The 19773-nt window shown below is 43.8% G+C and overlaps 1 protein-coding gene across 1 annotated transcript in view; it reads right to left on the reverse strand.

Moving 5' to 3' along the window:
- LOC121287619 overlaps window positions 1-19773 on the reverse strand; it is a 137290-nt gene that overhangs the window by 15695 nt on the left and 101822 nt on the right. The window contains exons 7-11 of the mRNA XM_041205545.1: window positions 13002-13128; window positions 10380-10473; window positions 8041-8045; window positions 4180-4408; window positions 2995-3545 (exon numbers count right to left, since the gene is read on the reverse strand). Coding sequence (XP_041061479.1) covers window positions 2995-3545; window positions 4180-4408; window positions 8041-8045; window positions 10380-10473; window positions 13002-13128 — 1006 coding nt within the window. The remainder of the gene's footprint in view (window positions 1-2994; window positions 3546-4179; window positions 4409-8040; window positions 8046-10379; window positions 10474-13001; window positions 13129-19773) is intronic.

Below are 19773 nucleotides of genomic sequence, written 5' to 3' on the forward strand. Positions count from 1 at the left end.
CCTCACCACAGGCAGCTGAAGATCAAAGCTGACACAGTCTCATGTTCTGGAATCTCCTCCCTTAACTGCCACCACCCTTTCTTCTGTTACAACCCCTTCCTTTGGAAAGCCTTCTTGTAACCATTCCTAGTCTACCCTCATTGTGTTCAGCAGTGATTATCCACCTCTTTTCATCCTAAAAAGTTGCTATATAAATTGAAGTTGCTTTTGGTATTCTTAGTATGACCTGTACCCACCTACAACGCATGTGCCCTCAACTAATCTGCGCTTTGCCTCCTTTGTGGCAGTTTGGGGTCAGGAATATGGTTGGAAATGGACTTCAGCACCATTTAGCCGATAAGTTGGGGAAAGTCCACTGAAGTTGTAACATGCTTTATGCTGAGTGGATGGGCTGAAAGGCCTTTTTCCATTCTGTAAGAAGTTGCCACTAGCAAATTTCTTCCACCTCCCCATCCTCAAGTTTCCTTCAGTTAGAACTGATTAAAAAAGGGTTGAAATTATTTGGTGAAAGCATAAAATATCAAATAGAACGTAATGCCGGGGGAAGGGGGGGGGGGGCTGGGTGGGGGAGGAAGACAACAGCACTAAAAGCTGGAGGAAATGCTGTTCAGGTTTGTTCACTTGTCTTGATGTTTGCAACGTTTTAAGTTTTTAACAAAATTGATTTCAAAACTACGAGAACACCCTGATAGAAGCACTGGATTTAACTAAGTCAGGCAGACAGTGGCCAACTACATGGGTCAGAGGTATCAAACGTCTTCAACCACAGAATAGGAGACAAACTGCCTCCTAGAAACTTCCCCATTAACTTCCGATATCTCTCTGCAGCATTATGCCAGCTCGGTTCAAATGGTAGCGCTCTTGCCTTGGAGTCAGAAAGGTTCCAGGTTCAAACCCCACTAAAATTATATGTATTAAAGGGAAGGTTACTTTGCTTATTAAATTGACCCCAATTGCTGAAATTTCCTCCCCAAGCCACTCCATACTTTAAGCTGCTCCTTAAAAGTTGCCTCTTTGACCAAGCTTTTGTCAATCATCACTGTTTTACAAGATTGATAGTTAGAATGATAGCACATCATAAACCACAATCATGGTAATCACCATTAAAATAGGATCAGAAATGGTTAAAAAAGGAATCTGGCGGCTTTTGTCAAGGTCTCTCCTGAGCAGCTCCTGAACTCAGGGCTTGTGTGCTCCAAGGACCGTCCTACATGACACTATCAGTTTTACAAATTTGCAAAGGAACTGAAGGGGGAACATAGGTCCCTAGAAACTGCGTACCTCAAGTGGACCTGCTTTGAAAAGAAACAAGGTGGAATAGTGCCAACATAATGAAAACTGCAGAACTCAATGCAAATATAGCTTTTTAAAAAAAATGCAATGTCAATATAACAGAGAAATCAGTCACACTAAGAGCATAAAACAAAATGTAAATATCACATCCTTTGAAGTGCAAAAATACCAACACATCAATGCCAAACCTGAAATGAAGTACCTCAAGAGCATCCGTGAACTGTTTATGACCTGCACAGAATTGTTTTTAAGGTTGCACTTGCATCTATTTTTAAAAGAATTGTTTATGACTAAATTGTTGATTTTAATGGGGGAGGGGGGAGCGAAAATTACATTTCACATTTCCAAATCTCAGAATCCCAAACTGGAAATGTTAGCACTTTGGCTTCTCTTTGGCACTTGGCTTTAGGCTCAGGCTAGTTGTATCTGTCCATGCTTCCCATGGCAACCGAGCTTTGCTCGAAGCAAGTCTCCTGATGCAATTTAAAAGTTACACAGCGTGTAGAACAAACTGTGTCCACACCAGTGGTAAGTGGCACAGGAACTGCTGCCATTTGCTGTTTTGAATAATAGTGTTTTCTTTAAAAGCTGGTCACAACCTTTTGCAGAAACCCCTTTCATTTCAGTGCCAATTAAAGTTTCAGTACAAGGTTACAGTTGGTTAGCTGTTTTGTCACACTTTTGAATGATAACAGGTGGTGGGGGGCAGGGCAGCTGAAGAGAATCAACTGACTGCAAGTTTAATTTGTTCAGATGCTAAGTGAAAACAAACAAGAGCATTAAAAAGGCCCAGTCAGTGTCTTACTTAAAAAGCTTTAGTCAATGCTCATCAATAGATACTGGTTTAAAAAAATTGCCCAAATTAAAATGAATTTTTCAGGACCTCTCTTAAATGCACAAATCTTCAAAATCAGTCTTAAGTCTATTTTGAAGCATTCTGGATTAAATTTCCTAAAAAACCAGTAGGTAACTGACAAATGCATTATTTTAAACAAGTTCCAACTATGGTTGAAAGGTGATTTTTTTGATGGGAATTATTTAACACAACAGGAATATCATTGTGATTAATCAAGATTGTTGAATGGACACTAGAAAAGGAAGGTTTAAAAAATATCTAACCCCTCCCTAATTCTATTTTTCTCCAGAATACAGTTCCTGAGATTCCCCCCCTCCCCCCAGCCTCCAGTGGAACCATACACCACAGGAGGCTATTCGGCCCTTTGTGTGTTGCGACAGTTCTTTCGAAAAAGCTATTCTATTAGTCCCAAACCTGCTTTTGCCCCCCCCCACCCTTCCCAAGGGTCCTGCAATTCCCCCTCCTTTTCCCAAGTTTTAATCCAATTCCTTTTTAAAAGTTGCTATTGATCTTTCTTCCACCATCCTTTCAGGCGGTGCATTTGTAGATGATTATAACTCTTAAAAAACAAATCACCCCCCCACACCCCCCCCCAAAAAAACAGGTTTTATTTTGCCAATTATCCGAAAACCGATGTGTCCTTTGGATACAGGGGTCTGGATCCCAAACTTATTCAGTAGAGGGCACTCGCAATTCGTTCCTTTGCTAACAAAGCGAAGAGGGAAAGGAAAGAAAATGGGTTTTTTTTCTCTTGGGTGAGAGAAAGGGGGGGGGGGGGGGTGCGGTGAGTGAGTGGTGGAGAGTTTGCCCTGATTTTGCAGAGACACATTCACACACCCAGTTACCTTGCTGGTGGCTGTGGCACTGGAACCTTCCACCACTGCCACATTGGTGACCTGCACAGACAGGTAGTCGTTGTCGATCAGGGGCCAAGCGCCTTCCACTTTGCATGTCTGAAACTCGTCCCGAAACGTCCTGAGGTGCGGGTCGCCAAACAAGCCACAGTGCGCAAACTTCGGCGGCGGGTGCCGGCCCTCGTCCCCCAGCGAGTTGGCTTTGCTCCGGTAGGCGCAGAGCTCGGGGACCCGGCTCCTCTCGGTGGCCGCCGGCTTCACCGGAGCCGTGGGTCCCGTCTTGGAGCAGTTGTGCTGCAGCATCAGGTCGGTGATGCCCAGCACGGCCGAGTGGTAGACCAGGTCCCCCCGGCAGTACTTGGCCGTCTTCTTGGTGCATTGCGAGTAAGCCCGCAGAGCGATGCAGAAATCGCCGCCGTTTCCCCCGCCGCCGCCGCCTCCGCCTCCTCCTGCCTCCGCTTCCTCTTGCAATCCAATCCCCGGAGAAGTAGCAGCCACAAACTCGGCGTTACATCTCTGGATCCTACACTGCTGGCAACGTACTGAGGGCAGTAAAGAAAAGTTAGCAATAAAGTTAGCAGTGAAGTAAAGTTAGCAGTAAAGAAAAGTTAGCAGTAAAGAAAAGTTAGCAGTAAAGAAAAGTTAGCAGTAAAGTTAGCGGTAAAGAAAAGTTAGCAGTAAAGTTAGCAGTAAAGAAAAGTTAGCAGTAAAGAAAAGTCTAAACTGGATGTTTAAGTATTACAAACATTTTTCTTTTAAAAAAAAGATTCTCCAAGCCTCAAGCTCTTTTTTTAATCTACAAACTTAAAAGCTCTTAAATATTCTACAAACCTCGAGTTCTTTTCAGATTTCTACAGACTGTTTTAAAATAAAAAACTCATACAAACTCGAAGCCCCCTCTTTTGAAAGACCCTCTTACAAACTAATTTCAAAAAAAAAATTCTACAAACCAACTACTTTTCAGAAAAATCTACAAACTCCTTTAAACTTCTACAAGCTCCAAGTTACTTTTGAAAAGCCTGCAGAATTCAAGAGACTTGGGGAGGGGGGCCGGGGGCGTTGGGGCGGGCGGGGGGGAGAGACTTTTCCTAAAGTGCTCCCAAGTTATTTGCCAGAAAAGCCGTCTAACTTTCAAATCACCACCAAAAAAGTTTTCTTTCCGGCCTCTTCTTTTACCTGAATTCAGACACAGGGAGAAAATGAGCATCGTAAAAGCAGACGAGCGGAGCTTTTTAGCCAAAGGGTAAGGGCTTCCTTTCCCCATACCAATCCATCCAGCGCAGCTTGAGTTTGTCGACTGCTTGGCAGAGTGGACGGCGCTCGTTCTGTTAGAAGAAAAGTTCAAGAATTTCAGCCTCAACCTGTCGCTCAAAGTGCCCGGGACAGCCCAACCTCCTGAGCCAGCCTGATTGACAGCACCCCCCCAGCAAATCATAAACAGCAAGGAACTCCACAATTAAAGGGGAGGGCCAGACGATTTCAAATCTGCTGCTGCTGCTGCTGGTGATGGTGGGTGGGAGGAAAAAGAAAACAATATTTTCTACTCTGTTTATGGCTGTTTTTAAATATAATGGTTATGGCACTTGCCAATTCATCTTGTAGGTGAAGAGGTGTCTAAAGGCAGAAGATACAAGGAGAATTAACCTCTTTGCCAATCTCTAATACTTTAAAATGAGGTTTTTCTTGACTGACATCCAAGCAGCAAAAAATAAATAAAAACAAAAAAACTGCGGATGCTGGAAATCCAAAACAAAAACAGAATTACCTGGAAAAACTCAGCAGGTCTGGCAGCATCGGCGGAGAAGAAAAGAGTTGACGTTTCGAGTCCTCATGACTGTTCTGTCGAAGGGTCATGAGGACTCGAAACGTCAAAAAATAAATAAACTGGGATTGGATTTTATGATAAGCACTGGGGGTGGGGGGATGAAGAGAGAGGAGAATATAAAACTGCATTATTTCCCAAATGTTTCAGAATAACTTAAGTGGTGCATTTCGTCTATTGCAATGTGCGCCTGTTGAAAATGTGGTGGAAGTGTTTGCTAACTTTGCAAGGGGTTTTTTTTTTAGAAAAAAATTGCACCGCCCCTTTAAGTGCCGCTGTGAAATGGGGCGGCGATGGGACGGATCCAACACGTCAGGCTGAGAGGCTACGAGAGTGCGGACCAAGCGGCTTTTTTTTTTAACACCCCCCCCCCCCCCCCAATTCACTCCCCCCTAAACTCCGCCTCGCAGTCAGAAGCATCGCCGCTCAACAGCTTTTAATAAGAGCCCATTGGGTGCAATCAACACCACCTTCGAGTATTTACAAGCACATAACCGGCAAACGCCTTATCAGGACTAGGATCAGACAAGGGAGGTTTTTTTTGTTGTTGGGTGAGAGGCGATCATCGGGGGCAATCGTGTCTTCAAAGGAGCGGAGTGCCTCTGAGGTGTGAAGTTTTGCCAGGCATTGAAGTGATTGTTTAAAGAGGCGGGCCTTTGCATTGTCTTTATATTCAATGAAGAGACTGTCTTTCAGGGAGGGGAAGGGATGCAACTATTTCAGATATATATATATATATATATAAAAACACACCACCGAGCAATAAACAATAAAGTGATTCCAATTCTGCTTAAATCATTGGATTCTCGCCCTGTTTTCCTCATACTGTCTAGTGGCGCTCAGATCCTGGCGTGTACCCTGGAAATCCTTAGCAGTTGTACGCGGCCCTGCGCTGTTTATTTGAGATATATTGTCTGCCCATTTGGATTCATTTACCACGACCGTCACCGCGCCCACCCCACAAAACCAACAAACTATTCTGCCTCACTGCACTTTCAGATTTTAAACTGTTGCTTGCTAATTCATCTGTAGGTGAAGAGGTTTCTAAGGCACGGGATACCAGGAGAATTAACCTCTTTGCCAATCTCTAATAGTCTAAAATGTGAAGTTTTTTTTTAAACCGACATCTAAACCACAAAAGGTCGCTGGAATTGGGCTTTATAATAACCACGGGAGGGGAATATAAAACTGCATTATTTCACAAATATTTCAGAATAATTAAATGTTGAATTTTGTGTATTGCACCACCAACACACAGTAGGAGCAGTGTGTACAGGGTGCACTGCAGGAATTCTCCAAGGCTCCTTGGACAGCACCTTCCAAACCCACGACCACTACCATCTAGAAGGACAAGGACAGCAGATGCATGGGATCCCCACCACCTGGAAGTTCCCCTCCAAATCACACACCATCCTGACTTGGAAATATATCGCCGTTCCTTCACTGTTACTGGGTCAAAATCCTGAAGCTCCCTAACAACACTGTGGGTGTACCTACACCACATGGACTGCAGCGGTTCAAGAAAGCAGCTCACCACCACCTTCTCAAGGGCAACTAGGGATGGGCAATAAATGCTGGCCCAGCCATTGAAGCCCACATCCAGTGAATGAATAAAAAAAAGCTATCTTGATGGAATTGATTTGGAAAGGCTCAGCTGGAATATACTGTATGTGAGGCATTCACAAAGAATCCCAGTGCAATGATGCATCTAGCCAACATCGCACAGAATTTTGTCAATTCTTTAAAGTTTCTGTGCTCTTATATGACAGAGAATGCTAATACTGAGGAATAACATCAACAATAAATTGCATTTAAACAGCACCTTTAACTTGTAAAATGTCCCAAGGTGCTTCATAATGTGACTGGGTGTGACGTACCATTAAGGGTAAAGAAATCTCTAATTTTTAGGCTATTTCCCCTAGAATCCCTAACTAGCAGAAATGGTTTATTTCTGTCTGCCCTAATTGCTCTCTCTATAGCTTGAAAACTTTGATCAAGTCACCTCTTAACTTTGTAACTTCCCAGGGAATACAACCCTAGTTTTGTAACAAAAATAAAAATAGCTGGAAAAACTCGGCAGGTCTGGCAGCATCTGCGGAGAGGAATACAATTAACGTCTCGAGTCCGTATGACTCTTCTTCAGAACTGAGGAAATATAGAAATGAGGTGAAATATAAGTTGGTTGAGGGGGGGTGGGACAGGTAGAGCTAGATAGAGGGCCAGTGGAGGCAAAGAAGAGATTGTAATCTCTCCTCATAATTTAACCCTTGGAGTCCTGGTATCATTCTGGTAAATTTACACTGCGCTTCTGCCATGGTCAATATATCCTTCCTATGAGGTCCTGCCCTAAATTGTTCACAGTGCTCCAGATGTGGTCTAACCCTTCAGGAATGAACTTAGGATATGCTTATATGCACAAAGGGTGGTAGAATCTTGGAATTGATGCTAGATTGTAAATTTTAAATCTGAGATTGATAGAATTTTATTATCCAAAGGTATTAGGAGATGTGGGGCAAAGACAGGTATATGGAGTTAGATCAGCCACAATCTCAATGAGAGAGGCAATGGTGTAGTGGTCTTGTCGCTGGACTAGTAATACAGCAACCCAGGTTAATGCTTTGGGGACCTGGGCAGACGGTGGAATTTGAATTCAGTTCAATTAAAAGTCTAATGATGACCATTAACAAAAAACATTGTCAGTTGTTGGAAAGACCCATCTAATGCAAACTAAAGCAAACTTCACTAATGTCTACATGTGACCATAGCAACGTGGTTGACTCTTAGCTGCACCCTGAATTAGCCTAGCATTCAGCTAGCAAGGGCAACTAGGGATGGGCAAAAATGCCGGCCTAGCCATGAACGAATAAAGGAAAGGCTTGCGGGTCTGAATGTCCTACTCCTATTCCTATGTCTCTATCACCCCATGATCACTCCTTTAGATGCCAGCTAAACAGCACCCAATGGTGTTTTGGACAGAAGACTCAATGATATGTAGTGAGTGAGGACAAATGAGTTGGCTGACAGAATTTGCAAGGGCCAACACAAATATTCTTCATATGGAGATGAAGTGGAAGCTGTAACAGTCAGTGTTTCTCTACATTTGATCGGTGCCTTAACTTCAACTACCCACCTTAATTCCGTAATACAAACACTTTGTGAAGGTGAAAGTAATGATTTCTCTGGTCTGAGTGTAGATTAATCCAAATGTCACTTACCTTTCCTACCAAAAGAAAATGCTGTTTAGAATAAAAGTGAGCAATTGGAATGTTAAAATGTGTTCAACGTCAGGCAGAATGCAAAAAATATGACGTAAAAATTCAGATGTTGTCTATGGGAGTAATTGTTCAGATTCTTTCATTCCCCTATAGGGATGGATTACATAGTGTGCATAGGGGTTATAGGGGCTGCAGTTGGAAGAATTGTGCACCATTTAAAATTCGCTACCTAAAGCCCTAGGGGGTGGGCCCTTGTATCACGAGTCATTAACTAGCCACAAAAGAGAAAACAGTTTATTTAATAAGGGTGGCTGGGGCCAGGGGAGGGGGTTGGGGGGGTGGGGGGGGTGGTCGAGGGGATGGATGTTGGGGGGGGAGGTGTGATGAAGGGAAGGTGCTGGTTCTTGCACACTTGGTTCAAGGAATGCACCTGATGTGCATCATGTTAATCCTATACTGTATGAACATCTTCGTATTGGATACAGACACGATAGCTTATTATTTAGCAAAGAGGATGAGGCTGCACCACATGGAAGCTCATATCCCTGTGACTGAAGGTACCGTTTTGAAATCAGTAACTATGGTAAAACTGCCCCTTTAGAGGAGGACTGTGAATTAAAGGCACAGCGTCCTTCAGCTCGCATGATTACTCACATCTTACTTTTATCATATAAAACCAACAACTGAGGAAAATTGGGCTCTTAACTGCAAATAAAAAATGTGTAGATTTATGGAAATTAGCCTTTAAATTAAGTCGAAGTTTTCAGATATTCAATTACCTTTTTTTAAAAAAAAGAATAAAATAAAAGGTTTGATTATGTTAAGGGGAGGGACTGTCACAGAGATTTGTTTTTATGAGTTTGGAACAAACAGCCACTGTAGGCCAAACAAAAGCGATACTGTCTCTTTAAACCTCTCGACAGCCATCTGCTGACGGCCGTAAAGCACAGATGTTCTACAGCAATGCAGAAATGTCACTGGCCTCTGAAAAGTGGTCAGTTCCAATTCTTTAACCCTTTGGTTGGTTATGGTGCCACTCTCTCTCATCCCCTCCATTAGAAAAAAACTGCTCTTTGGCCATGCTTAGTGTCGCCTCCCTTGTTCTCCTAATCCCTGTTCACCTATTTCTCTGTAAAACACCCCTGGGACATCCAGTCATGTAAAAGGTGTCAGATGTAAATGGCAGACGCTGTGATCTCTATAAGAGGAAAAGGACTTGCCTTTGATAAAGTGCCTTTCATATCCTTGTGACTTCCCAAAGGGCTTCAGAACGGATGAATTATTTTTTTACATGCTGTTACTGCTTCATAGGCAGATGTGATGATCAATTGACACACAAGAGGATCCCACAAACAGCAGGCAAAAGGAAGAATATACATTTCTATAGCACCACTCATAACCCCAGGCCACTCCAAAGCACTTTAGAGACAATGAAGTGCTTTTGAAGTGTGATTCCTATTGTAATGTATGTAACACAGCAGCCAATTTGTGCACAGCAAGGTCCCACAAACAGCAATGCGATAACTGACCAGAAAACCTGTTTTAGTGATGGTGATTGAAGCATAAATATTAGAATATTAGTCAGTACAATGGGGAAATCCCCCTGGTTCTTCTTCAAAATAGTGCCATGGGATCTTTCTGAGATGGCAGGCGTGACCTCAGTTTAACATCTCACCCAAAAAAACAGTACTTCAAAAGTCTAGCATCAAAGTGTCAGCTTGGATTATAGAACTCAAGTTGCTAGAGTGAGATTTTAACCCACCACTGTCTGATTCAAAAACAACAGCATTACCCAGTGAGCCAGGGTGGTAGTTAGTTAGTATGTTTTGTTGGAATTGGTTGAGAGATAACTTGTGTTCAAGATGTCAGGGGAACTCACCTGCTCCTCTTCTCATCGTGCTTGCGGGATCATTTGTGCCCACCTGAGATGGCAGACAGGTGGTTTGACGTCTCATCTGAAAGATGGCACCTCTGACAGTGATGCACTCCCTCTGTACTGTACTGAAGTGCTTTGCACACTGTAGAGCAATTCCGCAGTCTTAGTGGAGAAGCCAGTTCACACGGAACACAGGTATTGCAAATAGTGAGGGTGGACGCCAGCCTTGACATCCTTTCTGTGCGCACTGTTCCGTAAAATGGGCGGCCCATCTGTGTTCATGTCAGTTTACAGTGAACAGGTTAAGTTAAAATGATTTCATATGCAGGGAATATTTCTTGTTAAGATGAGCCTGAGAAGCTGTAAATGACCTAAGAAACTGGGAACGCCACTCAGACTCATGGTGAACTAAGCTACTATTTAACTTGGATTTGGGGAGATTGGCATCCATCATTTAACTCACTGATTAATAGAATTGAATAGGGATTTGCTCGAATGGCACCAGGGATGTGGGTCTTTAGTGCCATGGCAAGACAAATGGAGCTTAGATTGTTCTTCTTAGAGCAAAGAAGATTAAGAGATTTAATAAAGGAGTTAAAAATCATGAGAGTTTTGGTGGAATAAAATAACAGAAATTGTTTCCACTGGCAGAGTGGTTAGTAACTGGAGGACACGTTAAAAGAATTGGGAAAAAAAACAGGCAAGCTGAGGAGAATTGTTTCTTACAGTGAGTTATTAAGATCTAGAACTTGTTGCCTTTTAGGGCGGTGGAAGCAGATTCAGTAATAACTTTCAGAAAATGATTCGGATAAACACTTGAAGGGGAAACTTTTACAGGGCTAAGGGTAGGGCAGCGGGACTAATAGCATGGATCCTTTAAAGAGCCAGCACAGGCATAGTGGGCTGCATGGCTTCCTCCTTTCCTGTACCATTCTACGATTCTTTGAGATTAGCCTCCCTTGTTAGGAATGTTAGGAGTCACTTTAGGAAGTCTCCTCTATCAGTTGGGTCCAAAGTGTAGCACCAAAGTCCTGGGTCTCTGAGCCTTGCTCGCTGCCCATGAGGTTCTCAGTGGAATTGGGATATTTTGGATGCCGGTGTTCCAGAATTTGAATTCAGGTAGGAACAGAGAGTGTGTTCCCAGGACAATAATTTTCTACTGCCCCTGCGCAATTTTAATGCCTTTATTCCATCAGGCAGCCTTGAACTTACCTTGACCTTTCCTAATAATAAAACCTGTACAATTCCTGCACTGTGCACTTGACAGATTATGCCCTGTCACACAGCTTATCAGCACAAGATGGGTTCACAATTAAGTTATTCTGGCAAAGCAGTCTCACTTGTGCCTGGATGTAACCAAAGAGACAGGCTTCCAGGAATGGACCAACCCAAGTGGAACAAATGCAGTTTTGTTTGTCCTCAGCCCCAGCTTTTCCTCACAGACAGCACCTCCTCTTCACATCTGGAAAACCTTAGACTTTACTTTCAGAACCCAAGTCTAACTATTTGTACCAGGGAGGACTGGTTATTAACCCCTATCCCTCTAATCCAGTAATGGAGGAGCTTTAAATGAAAAGTTATTATAAACTTTGTTGAATTTATTAATCAATCTAGCAAATCTCCCATGGCATTGCCCATTGCAAATTGTTTTGTACTCTGTATTTTTAGGGCATGGAATGCCTTTTTCGGAGTGGCAGGCAGTGACTAGTGGAGTACCGCAGGGATCAGTGCTTGGGCCCCAACTATTCATGATATATATCAATGATTTGGATGAGGGAACCAAATGTAATATTTCCAAGTTTGCTAACAACACAAAACTAGTTGGGGATGTGAGTAGTGAGGGGGATGTTAAGAGGCTTCATGGTGGTTTAGACAAGTTGAGTGAGTGGGCAAATACATGGCAAATGCAGTATAATGTGAATAAGTGTGAAGTTATCTTACTTTGGTAAGAAAAACAGAATGGGAGAATACTATTAAAATGGTGGCAGATTGGGAAATGTTGATGTACAAAGGGATCTGGGTGCAGGTACAGCAAGCAGTTAGGAAGGCAAGTGATATGTTGGCCTTCATTGCGAGAGGACTTGAGTACAGGAGCAAGGATGTCTTACTGCAGCTGTACAGGGCCTTGGTGAGTCCACACCTGTAGTATTGTGTGCAATTTTGGTCTCCCTACCTAAGAAAGGATATACTTGCCATAGAAGGTTCACCAGACTAAATCCTGCGATTGAAGGATTGTCATATGAGGAGAGATTGTGTTGACTAGGCCTGTATTCACTGGGGTTTAGAAGAACGAGAGGAGATCTCATTGAGACATATAACGTTTTGACAGGGCAGGACGGACTGGATGCAGGGATGATATTTCCTGGGGGTCTGGAACAAGGGGCCGCAGTCTCATGATACGGGGTAGGCCACTTAGGACTGAGATGAAGAGAAATTTTTTCACTCAGAGGTTGGTGAAACTGTGGAATTCTCTACCACAGAGGGCTGTGGAGGCCAAGCCACTGAATATATTTAAGAAATAAATAGATAGATTTCTAGATTCTAAAGGCGTCAAGGGGTATGGGAAGAGAGTGGGAGTATGGCATTGCGAAAGAGGATCAGCCATGATCATATTGAATGGCAGAGCAGACTCAAATGGATGAATAACCTTCCCTTGCTCCTATTTTCTGCGTAGTATTCTGCTGCTAAAATGCAAAGATACATGGGAAAGCAAGTTGTGAAGTGGGCAGGATTTAATGCTCAACTCCAAGGTGAGTTTGGAGGAGGGGGGGGCATTTAGTTGGGCAGGAGGGTGGCAGGTGGGGAGGATATCGGAAAATGTAAAGGTCTTAGAAAAGATGGAGAAGAGGTTCGCCAGGATGTTATGAGGAATGAGGGACTTCTGTTATGAGGAGAAGTTGGAAAAGTTAGGACTATTCTCCTTGGAACAGAGAGGGTTAAGAGGTGACCCAGTGGAGGTTTTAAGATGCTGAAAGGTTGTGACAGAATCGATAGAGAAAAGGTCTTCCAGTCTTCGGATCGTTGAAGACCAGACAAATGATCCAAGTTGTGTGTTGGGACCCTGTGGAAGTCCCGATGTTCTGACTTCCATGGGAATTGCCTGGGAAGTTTGAACTTCTGATGGCAAATTCCCCAGCTCCCTGGGACCCTCTGCAAAAGTCTCCGATTTTGTGTTAGAGTTGGAGACTTCGGAAGATTCAGGTTTACTTAATCTGAATGGTTACCAAGGAATCGTTAGACAGAAAAATCCTAGTCTAACTCCTGGGTAACTACAGAACTGACCCCCCAATCACTCACACTGAACCCCCACCACTGCCCCTCCCACCTGACTTTCCTCTCAAACCCCCCAACTACCTCCCATGATCCACTGTCCTCCTGCTGACCTCTGCGACCAACATCCCAACCCGAGTACCTCCGGACCACGTTAACTCCCGACCATTCGACCAACCCCGACCCAACCTGACTAGTCCCTGACCTGACTATCCCTTTACAACCTGACCCGACTACCCCTCGACCCACCTACTCACTCACCCACCTGCCTTCTCATCCACCTACCACCACACCCGCCTTCCCATCAACCACCTCATCTACTTGCCACCCTGCCCACTTACCTCACCCACTACCCACTCTGCCCATTCACTCTGTCATCCATTCACCCATTCACTAACATTCAAACTAGACATTTAAATTTACCTTACAGCAGGTAAAAAGCACGTGTAACCTATTTCCTCCTCTGACCCTACAGCACTGCAATGAAGCTCTTTGTGGGACAGTACACTCTGCTTCTCTGAAGAAGCCGAGCTTGGGAGACCAGGCCAGAAATGCGGAGCAGAGTTGGGGCACAGAAAAATGCTAGTGGAGCAGCAAACCGATGGTGGTTACTACCTTGCGGAAGATCTGGGCCAAGCTATTCCCTTTGGCAAGTGGGCCAATAATTAGAGGTCCCAAATTCAAAATCCATTGGAAAAGATCTAGACAGAGCGATGAGGAGAAATGTTTTTCACTCAGAAGGTTGTCAGGATCTGGAATGCTTGATCTGAAAAGTTGGTAGAAGGCAATTTCATCCATAATTTTAAAAGGGAGTTGGACAGACATTTGAGAATCAGGACCTTACAGAGTTGTGGAAAAAAAAGGTAGGCATATGGCACTGAATATGCTGCACTGACATGATGGGCCGAAAGGCCTTCATCTGTGCTGTAAGTTTCTATGAATCTATGATTACAGGTATTTGGAAAGACTGAACAGGGTGGGGCTTTTTTTTAGAAAAGTGGAGTCTTGGAGGAGATCTGTAGAGACCTTTAAATTTATGAATGTGATAGGAACACACGAGTATCCAAAGTAGGAGCAGGAGTAGGCCACTCCACCATTTAATAAGATCATGGATCACAGAATCACAGAACCACAGAATCACACAGTGCAGAAGAGGCCCTTCAGCCCATCGAGTCTGCACTGACATGTGAGAAACACCTAACCTACCTACCTAATCCCATTTACCAGCACTTGACCCATAGCCTTGACTGTTATGATGTGCCAAGTGCTCATCCAGGTACTTTTTAAAGGATGTGAGGCAACCCGCCTCCACCACCCTCCCAGGCAGTGCATTCCAAACCGTCACCCCCTCTGGCTAAAAAAGTTTTTCCTCTTATCCCCCCTAAACCTCCTGCCCCTCAACTTGAACTTATGTCCCCTTGTGACTGATCCTTCAATTAAGGGGAACAGCTGCTCCCTATCCACCCTGTCCATGCCCCTCATAATCTTGTACACCTCAATCAGGTCATCCCTCAGTCTTCTCTGCTCCAACGAAAACAACCCAAGTCCATCCAACCTCTCTTCATAACTTAAATGTTTCATCCCAGGCAACATCCTGATGAATCTCCTCTGCAGCCCCTCCAGTGCAATGGATGATCTGAATGTAACCTCCTGCCTACCCTGATAACCTTTCACCCCTTGATAATCAAGAATCTATCTGGCTCTGCCTCAAAAATATTCAAAGACCAAGCTTCCACTGCCTTTTGAGGAAGAGAGTTCCAAAGATTCACAACGCTTTGAGAGAAAACATTTTCTCCTCATCTCTGTCTTAAATGAGCAACCCCTTATTTTTAAACTGTGATTCCTAGTTCTAGGTCTCCCAAAAGAGGAAACATCCTCTCCACATCCATCTGTCAAGACCCTCAGGAACTTAAAGATTTCGATCAAGTCACCTCTTACTCTTCTAAACTCCAGTCGATACAAGCCTAACCTGTACAACCTTGTCTCATATAAGATAACCTGCCCATTCTCGGTCTTAGTCTAGTAAACATTCTCTGAACTGCTTCGAATGCATTTACACCTTTCCTTAAATAAAGAGGCCAATAGTGTACACAGTACTCCATGGGCAGAGGAGATGGAAAGAGAATGTTTCCACTAGGGGCCATGAATACAAGATCATCACTAAAAATCTAATAGAGAAATAAGGAACAAATTCTTCACTCAGAGAGTGCTTGGAAGGTTGAACTTGCTGTCACTAGGAAATGGTTGAGATGAATTACTTAGATCATTAGATTAGAAAGGTAGACAAGGGAATAGAAAGATACAGCCTGGTCTATATGGCTGACTGAGACATCAGGGGAGCCTGCGATATCATTATGAGTCTGTCCATTCCTCCCTATAAAGGACCTAGCCCAATAAGAACCACCACGACTTCACTCCCACAGAGGAGCTGACCATTGTGGGGAATGGTTCACAGTCTGTAAACCCTACAGGAAGGAAGGCCCATGAAAATCTGTGGATCAGTGGAGCCAACTTCAACAAGATGAAGGCAGGGGCCAGAGTCCACACGCTTGAACTGATACAAATACAGAGGTTAGAGTGTGTCATGATAATGAAGGAAAAACACCGAATTGCGTCTGGAAATGTTGGACTTTGAAAGTAAGACCTGAGTTTTAAAAAATACACACAAGCCATTGGCTGGAATGCTGCAGGGCGACCCCCCTAAGAGGCAATGGAACCCTACCCTCTTGCCAGACAAGGTACTTCTAAAGGCATCCAGAAACTAATTGCTCCCTCCGGTAGAGACAATGGGACATAAATGGGAGATGAGTATCATCTCATCAAGAAATCCTGTAAGCAATGCCCAGACAGATTTGTAAATTTGCTTCCCACTTGGAATGTGCAAAGAAGGGGTTAAAAGTGAGCTGAAAAACTGCCCCGGTGTCTGCCTGTTCGCGGGTGTTGAGAGAGAGCAAGTGCTGGAAATTTGACTTAGAAGTAACAGCCACACGTAGTACCCCTGCAAATCGCCATTTTACAGGTATCCTGATCTCCATCTCTCCCCACCAAACTCAACACCACTGGACCCTTGAATCTCAATGGCCACATCGCTCAATCACCTACTCCCCATGAGTCAAGAACTATTCCATATACCTTTATATATATATATATTTTCACTTACTTCAAGCTAAATTCTTACTTTTAACCTGTATGACTGTATATGCATGTGCTTTATCCTTTCTTGCCTTTAGTAGTTAATAAATTTAGTCTTACACTTAACCCAAGAAAGTCTGATCAAATTGGCTCCTTCAAAACCAGAATGATTGGGTCTGGGAAAAAGGTATCCACAAAAGGGATCCATTTTAGATTAAATCTTGTTGTGACCAACATGGGTTGGGGGGCTGAATAAAGACAGGGAGCCAGTTCATCCCCCCGCTCCTGGGCCACAGCAATTTGGGGGTGTCCCAGCCAAAACTGGTGACAAATAGAGGGGTCATGCCTGGATCAGCAACTTCAGGCAACCTCACCTGGGGATGGGTCGTAACAGGTGGAGGGATTGGGATGGTCTTTGCGGCAAAGCCCAGTGAACCTAGCAATCGATCATAAAAATAAAAGGGCATCTTTAGAGAGTAAAAAAATACACACAGGGAGTGGAAAGTTGTTTGAAACAGTTGTTTCCAGGCACAGGGAAAACCAAAAGAGCTATGTTACATACTCTCTGCTCTACAAAGAGGTCTCAGGATGCAGCCATATGGATGGCACTCACAGGAAATCGGACTTTTTCGAATCTTAATAAGGAAGTGATTGTTAAAGTAAAGAGGTGCAGAGAAGATCGTGGATAGTTTTTTTAAATTGCAGCCGAACCTCCATTTTCCACCCGCCTATTACGTGCCTTCACCTTTAACCATCATCCCTTTTATTTATCTTCCACTTTATCTACCTGTGTGGGACATTTGCATCATTGCATAGCTGATTTTCTTATTTGCATTTTGCTTTATCTTGTTGAGTAAATCCACATAACATTTGTTAGTTGTTTTGTGGACACATTTAGTGTGTCAGCTGTGGCTTATTTGGCAGCACTCATACTTCTGGAGGTGGATGATTATGGCCCCCAAACCACCTCCTGAAACTGAGGTCAAAGGTGTAGGATGAAGCTCCCAGGGCAATACTGAGGGAGTGCTGCACTGTTGGAGACACCATCATTTGGATGTGATGTTAAACCGAGGCCCTGTCTGCCCCGTCGGGTGGGTGTCATGAGATTCCACTTAGAGATTCAAAGAAGAGCAGTGGAGTTCTCCTGGTGCCCTGGCCAATATTTATCTCTCAACTAACATCTAAAATGGAAGATCTGGCCATTATCACATTGCTAGTCGCGGGAGTTTGCTGTGCACAATTTGACGGCAGTGTTTATAGTACAAGAGTGACCACACTTACAAAAGCACTTAATTGAGATGTGCTGAAGTCTTGAAGGACACTGTATAAAATGCAAGTTTTTCTGTTTTATTAATTTCCAAATCAAGGATATTGCTGTACAATTTGTGGAAACACAAATTTCAGGTGTCTTGATTACCTACCAATTTCTGTCATGTACAGATTGTCCTCTTGGTCAGAACGGAGGTTCATTGTATTTATGAAAATCAGAGTATGTGGGAGAGGGGAAAAAGCTCTTCAGATTATTATGGAAAACTCTATGATCTGATTTCCATGGCATTTGCTGATGAGTAGTCTGGGGTATGGGCACAATTGTGATGGTATAGCCTTGTAAAGAATTGGTCTAGTCAGCCACATCCTGAGGTAAATGTGAGGGTATTGCTCAGGGCAGTTTTTAACCATCGATAGCTGCTTGTAAATTCTAATCTTGGGGATAGGTCATGGTCCCAAAGTCAGAAAACCAGAAGGAAATAACTGACTCTCTTCTTCTTTTGTGTGTGGTTCTGTGGAGAAAGTGTGTAGATTTTATGTTAATGTGCTTGTGTCAAGGGAGTAAGACCATATTTACACATGCGCGGAGGGAATGCTTGTTTTTAAATTTGTTCATGGAATGTGGGCATCGCTGGTAAGGGCAGCATTTATTGCCCATCCATCCCTGCCGTTGAGAAGGTGGTGGTGAGCCATTTCCCTGAACCACGTCCATGTGAATTGTACATTTTCACAGTGGCTGCTAAGGCCATTTCAGAGGACAATTCAGAATCAAGCCCACTGCTGTAGGTCTGGAGTCACATGTAGGCCAGACCAGGTAAAGATGGCAGGTTTCCTTCCCTAAAGGATGCTAGATGGGTTTATATGACAATCCCGGTAGTTATATGGTCACCATTACTAATGCTAGCTTTTTATTCCAAATTTATTTAATTAACTGAATTTAAATTCCCCAGCTGCTATGGTGGGATTGTGAATTCATGCCTCTGGATCATTAATCTGAGCGATTATCAATCCAGTAATAAAGCCACTATTGTACTGTACTGTACTGTAAGTGTGTTAGCTTTATGTGCGTGTGTGTTGAGGGAATGTGACTGTATAGGTAGTATGTATGCATGCATGGAGGGATTAGGTGTCAGTGTGTAGGTGTGCTTTTCTGCTTTGTCATAATAATGTCACTTGACCCCGTCTCCCCCACACCCCCTCCGCACCCCCCCCCCCCCCCCCCCCCCCCCCCCCCCCCCACAATCTGCAGCAACTTTGTTCCTGAATGCCTCCTTGTGACACCCAGAGTGAAACAGAGCTCTGCAGGAGACAAAACAGACTTACTGCAGTGAGCAGGTCCAGGGTCTAGTTAAGTTCCACATCACCTGAAAGGGAAGGGAGAGAGAAAAGCTTCAGTGACAATTTCAACACATTTTACTCTTAGGCAGTTTTACACATTTCTTAACCCTCAACATCAAGGAGCCTATCAAAACTGGAGTCAATGGGAATCAGAGGGGAAACTTTCCATTGGTTGGAGTCATACCTAGCACAAAGGAAGACAGTTGTGGTTGTTCGAGGTCAGTTATCCCAGTTCCAGTACATCACTGCAGGAGTTATTCTGGGTAGTTATAGGCCCGACCATCTTTAGTTGTTTCATCCTCCATCATAAGGTCAGAAGTAGGGATGTTCACTGATGATTGCATAATGTTCATCACCATTCACGAGTCCTCAGATAGTGAAACAGTCCGTGCCAATATGCAGCAAAACATGGATAACATTCAGGCTCGGGCTGAAAAGTGGCAAGTAATATGCACGCCACACAAGTACCAGGCAATGACCATCTCCAACAAGAAAGAATCTAACCATCTCCCCCTGACACTTAATGGCATTACCATTGCTGAATCCCCCACTGTCAACATAATGGGGGTTACATTGAACAGAAACTGAACTGGACGAGCCATATAAATACTGTGGCTACAAGAGCAGGTCAGAGGTGGGAATTCTTCTGTGAGTAATTCACCTCCTGACTCCCCAAAGCCTGTCCACAAGGCACAAATCAAGGGTGTGATGGAATACCCTCCACTTGCCTGGATGAGTGCAGCTCCATCAACACACAAGAAGCTTGACATCATCCAGGACAAAGCAACCCACTTGATCGGTACCCCATCCACAAACACTCACTCCCCCCATCACTGATGCACAGTGGC

The sequence above is a fragment of the Carcharodon carcharias genome, chromosome 14 (assembly GCF_017639515.1).
Source record: "Carcharodon carcharias isolate sCarCar2 chromosome 14, sCarCar2.pri, whole genome shotgun sequence".
Taxonomy (NCBI): Eukaryota; Metazoa; Chordata; class Chondrichthyes; order Lamniformes; family Lamnidae; genus Carcharodon; species Carcharodon carcharias.